Genomic DNA, 7,128 nt, shown 5'->3' on the forward strand with positions numbered 1-7,128 from the left:
ACTCTTTCTCCCTAATCCTTCTACTCCTAATCATTCTACAGTACTTCAACTTCACCTACTCTTACTCCTTCTAATTTTTCCCCTCCTACTCTTCCTTCTACTCCTTCTGCATATGCACACACACACACACTGACACACACGTGTGCGCTTTATTAAGGACAAAAATCTTTTCTCCTCCTCCTACTCCTTGTTATGCTTCTCCTCCTCCAACTCTTTCCCTTTCCTCTACTCCTACTTCTTCTTCTTCTTCTTCTTCTTCTTCTCCTTCTCCTGTTTCCACACCTATTTCTCCCCAATCATTCTACTTCAACTCTTACTCCTCCTTCTTCATCTTCTTCTCCTCCTACTCTTCCTTCTACTCCTTCCTCTTAACCACATTCTCCTCCTACTCCTTCAACCACCCCACCACCTCCTCCTCCTCCTCCTCATTATTCTCCTCCACCATCTTCTGCACAAGTATTTTTATATTCTAGCGAGGCAAAAACAAATCAACGTGCCTTTTGGTGTGATCGAACGAGGAAGTAAATGACAGTTAATTAGAGCTCATGACCGGACCTCATGTTAGCTTCTTTGTTCTAAAAACAATTCTGTTATTCAATTTTTCACTTCACCCAGCAGCACATCTATCTATTCTCTTTATTTCTCTCTATTTTTAACACCCCCCTCTCTCTCTCTCTCTCTCTCTCTCTCTCTCTCTCTGTCTCTCTCTCTGTCTCTGTCTGTGTCTTTCTTTCCCTTCCTAACACATTCTGCACTCTATTTCTATCACAGCAACAGGAACATGTCTTGTATGACCTTAGCCTAAAAACCTTCCTTATTATAGAAACAGACACATGGTGCACAAATTCTGTAAAGCAAAGAAACCTTGATGATGATGATGATGATGATGATGTGTGCAGTTGTTGGACGTGTCTGGTGGATCTGGAAGGTTTGAACATGAGGCATTTGTGGCGTCCGGGCGTTAAAGCTCTGCTGCGCATCATCGAGGTGGTGGAGGCGAATTACCCAGAAACCCTCGGGCGTCTGCTCATCCTGCGTGCTCCCCGGGTCTTCCCTGTGCTCTGGACTCTGGTGAGATTCTACACTTCCTGTTTACACACTCGACAGGAAATGGGACGACAAAAAAAAAAAAGAACGCTCAGGGTTTGGACAGAGGGCTGCATATTAATGAATATGCAAATAAACACTGTATGCACAGTATACGGACTATGCATGTGTGTAAAGTTTGCCGCCTTCTGCATTATCCATCTGTCTGTCTGTATTATGATTTAAAATGCTAAATGAGCTTATGATTTCATTAACATTAAAAAAAAAAAAAAAAAAAAATCAGTAATTCTGTTTAGACGTTATTTCAACACTATTGCGAATTCACAGTGTCTCTACTGCCCCCTGGTGACGATTTACCAGCACACAACTGCATCATATTGAAAAAAATACAATGGCAATCAGCAGTAGATCGTTTAAAGATTTAAAGATCGTTGTATATCATATGTTAAATAAAATAGTTTTTTCTCCCACTTTTCCCAATTTGCGATTATTCTTTTTATCTTAAAGGTGCATTAGCTCCACACCCACGATCTGCAGTGGCTTGTATAGTGTGTATGAAAATGTATGACGGGAGGTCCATCCAAACACACACAAAAAAATCCTGGACTTAATACACTTTTGCAACTTAAAACAATATTTAAAAAAAAAAGAAAAGAAGAATTTTCTGCATATCTTCCAGGATATTTGTATTATTAAGTGACATGGGTAAAATATCACCTATTGCACCTTTAATTACTTAGCTGTTTATTTTTCATTTATTATAGTTTTTACAATTATTTTTGTTTTTAAAAATTTCAATTACAGTTTTATCTTATATGTGTATTTCTGCTTTTTGTCTTATTGCTGTTTTTCTGTTTGCTTTGATTTTTCTATTTAAAGCATTGAGCTGCATTTAAAGCTATTAATAATTATTTACTAAACAGTTAAATATATTATTAGGGAGGCAGGCTGTACAATAAACAGAGCAGTGTGTATATGCAGAAGGTGATTATGCATTTATTTCTTTATTTATTTATTTCCCCGCCCTCAGGTGAGTCCGTTCATCGACGAGAACACGCGGAAGAAGTTCCTGATCTACGCCGGGAACGACTATCAGGGTCCCGGTGGTCTAGTGGATTACATCGATAAGGAAGTCATCCCTGACTTCCTGGGTGGAGAGTGTCTGGTGAGCACGTGGGCGCAGTTAAGAGTGTGTTTAACGGGATAAACAACCCTCGTGAAGCGTTACACGTTCATCAGTATGTTTTAGTAAAGAACAACAGGAAGTTAAACTTTTACAGCAACATTATTTGGTGTGTTTATTATTTGAAACTGTCGCATGTTTAGGAAACAAACAAAAATCAGATCTGATCGGATTTCAGCATTATTACAGGTTTTATTAGCATGTTATTAAATGGATATAAATATTAACTACGTTAATTCCTAGATGAAATATTAGGTGAAAGTCTGATCCACAGGATGTGGAAATATTTATATTTTTCATGTTAACTTAAAAAAAGGACTTGTTTATCACACACAGCACTAAGGGGTGGGCTGTATGTAACATCATCTCTACAATATAAGATGTGTGTCACAATTATTTATAGTAAGCATTTTTTTAAAAAAAAATAACTGTTCAATACCTTATAAATCTTATTTATATCGTATCTTAATTTTAAAAATAAGTACAAAAATATATAACACAGAAAGGAGAAAAAATCTTGAGCTGCTTCAAGTCAGTTTGTAATCATTGCAAAAAAAAAAAGATCTCAGAAAAGCATATTGATGTAATTTATCATGGTATCGACGTTATATCATCATATCGCCCAGGCCTACTATATACAAACGGAGTTATCCGTAAATTGTTCGTAGCTGCGTTTACACAAAAAACGCGGCGTTCGTGAAAGTTCAGTTAGTTCCAGAAAAACTTTCGTATCCTATGTTTCTCTCCTGCGGTTTGTGTAAATTTACACAATAATGTGAACCTCAATTGATCGCCTTCGAATCGTATAATTGCAATTTTATATACGGGTTCCGCTGTCAGGTTTAAATCACTTATTTATTTCAAGCACACACCAGTTTCATTGAACTCGGTTTCTTCATATTCATGGAAATAAATCCAGAAAATGACACACAGAAGACAAGCCGTTCAAGGAGGGCAAAAGTAATGGCACCTTAGAGGAGGAGGAGGAGTTAATGTGTGGTCTTATGGTAGCCGATGAGCTGCAAGCGCGCTTAAAAAAAAAATAAATAAAATTAAAAAATATATATATATATTTACCTTTTATGAAGTTTGTGGGCATGGCTAAATGTAAATGGTGCCCTATAAAAGGAGGAGGAGTTAGAGTGTGTCTTTAGTAGCAAGTGAGCTGCAATGGCTGAGCTGCGTTACTGGAAGATTCAGCACACACACTATTCTTTTTCACCGTTTAGCTGCCATTTTGTAGTTTTCATCTCTCCGCAAAAAATGCTTAGCCTTTTATGGAGTTTTGTGGGCGTGGCTAAAGGTAAATCAGCTGTACACTTGGATTCTAAGGAGTATGAAGGAAATCTTGTGGGGAATTTTTGAACGTGTGTACACACGACTTTACTAAATGATTGTTTAAGTGCTGTTAGTGTATAATTAATGAACTCCGCTTGATGTTTTACAGTGTGAGGTTCCCGAGGGCGGCCTGGTTCCCAAATCCCTGTACAGAACCCCAGAGGAACTGGAGAACGACGACATCAAACTGTGGACAGAAACCATCTACCAGAGTGCCAGTGTCTTTAAAGGAGCTCCGCATGAGGCAAGGCATATCATGTGGTGATGTGACTTATCATTCATGTGATGTAATTATCATGTATAGTGTGTATACTCATCTCCTCTCACATCTCGTCTAGCTGTTGATCGAGATCATCGACGCCTCCTCCGTGATCACCTGGGACTTCGACGTGTGTAAAGGAGATGTGGTCTTTAACATCTACCACTCCAAACGGGCTCCTCAGCCGCCCAGGAAGGAGGCGCTGGCGTCTCACGGCATCACTTCGCCCGGGGGCAACAACGTGCAGCTCATCGACAAGTCGTGGCAGCTGGGGCAGGACTACAGCATGGTGGAGTCTCCGCTTACCTGTAAAGAGGGAGAGAGCGTGCAGGTAACACCGCCGCTGACATCACCGCCTGATGGTCGCTTCTTTACCTCCGCACCGCTGATATTATTTCAGACTGACTGTCTGTCTGTGTCTGTTTATTATTCATCTATCTATCTGACTGCATTTTAATGTTTGTTTATTTATCTGTCTATTTATTCATTTTATTTGGTTGTTTATTTTTTTTCCTGCCTATCTTATTTATCCATTTATTACTATCTATTTATCTGTCTGTCTATATATTTATCTATTTTGTTTATCAGTTTATTTGTTTATTATTCATCCTTATATTTATTAGCTGCTTTGTTTGTTTGTATTTGTTTATTCATTTATTTATCCTCATATTCTATTTTTATTTTCTGTTAATCTATCGCTCTATCGGTCTGTCTGTCTATCGATCTCCAGTGTGTATTTATTTGTTCATTATTTATTTAGTTATCCATGTGTTTATTTACTGTTTTTGCTTGTGTGCGTTATTCCTTTTTTTAATAATTTACATTTTAATCTGTCTTTTTTATTTACGTATTTATCTATTTGTCTGTATTATTTTTCTTTCTGTTATTTGTTTATTTTTATTATGACTATCTATCTACCGTATCAGTTTATTTGTTTATTATTTGTTTATTCACGTGTTTTATTCGTTTACAGAAGCATATTTCTTGCCGTTTTATTACTCATCCGTTCGTTCTCCTCCTAATTGCCATTAATCCCTCGTTCCCCGTGTGCAGGGTTCTCACGTGACACGCTGGCCCGGGTTCTACATCCTCCAGTGGAGGTTCCACTCGATGCCTGCGTGCGCCGCCACCAACCTGCCCCGTGTGGATGACGTGTTAGCCACGCTGCAGGTCTCCTCTCACAAGTGCAAAGTCATGTACTACACCGAGGTCCTGGGCTCAGAGGACTTCAGGTAACTGAACATCTGGATCACAGCAGAAACATTTGGAATCATCATGTTTACACACAAACTGTTAAAAACTGATAACTTTCAGTTTATTTATTTACTTCATCTCAATGCCATTTAACTGCCTACAGTCGAACACTGTCCAAGCTGCTGCTTCTCTCTCCCTCTCTCTCTCTCTCTCTCTTTCTCTTTTCTTTCTTCACGCGCCCATTTCCTCACGACTGCCTTCCTTTTCTGTTTCTCCCTCCGTAAAGAACGGCTTGCTACGATGTGCAGAGTTTGTAAGTGATCCTGTTTGCCGTTAGCCAAGCTTTAGTGCCGCGCTAACGAAGCTCTGTCGACCTGTTAGCATTAACGACAATGCTAACGCTGTGCTGAACACATGCTCAGCTTGGGTTTCTGTAAATCTAGCCGGTTATGAAAGCATGGACGAGGAAATCGAACGTATGCACACACACACATGCGCGTTATTCTGTTCTGAAAATCACTGACAATAGAACACTAGGGGCAGATGTTGGATGGATATGACACAACCTTCAGGAAAGTGTCAAATAAAACCAGAACTACTTTTATTAAAGGGAGGAATTTGTGCATTGAGTGTCTCTGATGGCATATGGATATGACACATTTTTCAGAAAAGTGTAAAAGCCAGAACTACGTTTTTTAAAGGGAAGAATATGTAGTTTGTGTGTCTCTGATGGTGTATGGATCAGACAGAATCTTCAGGAACGTGTAAAAAAATAAAGCCGGAACTACTTACTTAAAGGGAAGAATTTACAGTCTGTGTGTCGCTGGTGGAGTATGGATATGACAAACACATAAGGGATAGTGTAAAGTTTCCGGAACTATTTTATTAGAGGGAAGAATTTGTAGTTGTGTCTCAGTTGTGTCAGGAACATGTCAAATCCAGAACTACTTTTTTGAAGAGACGAATTTGTAATTTGTATGTCTCTGATGATGTATGGATATGTCAAATGTTTATAAAAATAAAATAAATAAAGTAGTTCTGGTCACTTTACACCATGCCTTAAAGTGGCTAATTTGTACTTTGTGTGTCTCTGATAGTGTATGGATACGACACAACCTTCAAAAAAGCGTAAAATAAATCCAGAACTATTTTTTTGAAGGGAAGAATCTGTCATTTGTGTCTCTCTGTTGGCGTATGGATATGACAAAATCTTCAGGAAAGATTTTTTTTTTTTTTAAAGAGAGGAGTTTGTAGTTTGTGTGTCTCTGATGGTGTATAGACGTTGAATTTATATTTATATTCTATTTCAGCAGTACTGAAATTCAACATCTGCCCCTAGACTTCTATTACAAGTGCTTTCTATAACAAGTGCGTTAAAATGTTTATTAAGGCTGATGACATGTACACGACAGATGTAGAGGATGAAGATTAAAGTTGTAAAATGGCAGCGTTTACCTTCAATTTGAGGGAATAAAGTGTGTGTACGTTTGATTTTTCTCCTGGTTATAAGAGTGAAATTTGCAACACGCCCTCATAGCACAATAACGAATCAATTCATAATAAAGTCGTTACTGTTCATTGGAAATATCTGCACACTACCTTTTGAAATAAATTATTTTTACATTTTTTACAGTGTTTTTATTTTTTTTAATATTAGCTCTTTTAAATTTCTTTTTTTTTTATATCATTTGTGTTTTTAATTATATTTTACATCTTATTTATAAAAATGCTATTATTTATGTATGCTAATTAAGAGATACAAATTTTATATAGATTGAAAAAAAAAAAAGTGATGAGGGCATGATGTGAATTTTTATTTATTTATTTACTTTAAACAATTTAAGAATACAATCACGGCTGTGTTCCAATACTGTTTTTCCGGAGCTCCCTTGTCGACTTCCCCTTGTGCTTGGTGAAGTCAAGTTTATCACATGACCTCTTGGAAAGTTAAAACTTGCCCAGAAGGCACTGCAGTCAATATATATATATATATATATATATATATATATATATATATATATATATATATATATATATATATATATATATATATATATATAATATCTCAGAAATATCAAATGTGGCTGGTAGGTTAAAATAAGTTTTA

The 7,128-nt window shown here is 37.1% G+C and overlaps 1 protein-coding gene across 2 annotated transcripts in view; it reads left to right on the forward strand.

Annotated features, from left to right (window-relative positions):
* si:dkey-237i9.1 (SEC14-like protein 1) overlaps positions 1 to 7,128 on the forward strand; it is a 41,161-nt gene that overhangs the window by 27,587 nt on the left and 6,446 nt on the right. The window contains exons 11-16 of one of the 2 annotated variants that reach the window (XM_017481460.3): positions 900 to 1,071; positions 2,078 to 2,212; positions 3,678 to 3,812; positions 3,907 to 4,158; positions 4,881 to 5,059; positions 5,308 to 5,334. In XM_017481460.3, coding sequence (XP_017336949.1) covers positions 900 to 1,071; positions 2,078 to 2,212; positions 3,678 to 3,812; positions 3,907 to 4,158; positions 4,881 to 5,059; positions 5,308 to 5,334 — 900 coding nt within the window. The remainder of the gene's footprint in view (positions 1 to 899; positions 1,072 to 2,077; positions 2,213 to 3,677; positions 3,813 to 3,906; positions 4,159 to 4,880; positions 5,060 to 5,307; positions 5,335 to 7,128) is intronic. The other variant, XM_047159082.2, reaches the window with a different exon arrangement.

The sequence above is a fragment of the Ictalurus punctatus genome, chromosome 12, assembly GCF_001660625.3.
Source record: "Ictalurus punctatus breed USDA103 chromosome 12, Coco_2.0, whole genome shotgun sequence".
In the NCBI taxonomy this organism is placed as follows: Eukaryota; Metazoa; Chordata; class Actinopteri; order Siluriformes; family Ictaluridae; genus Ictalurus; species Ictalurus punctatus.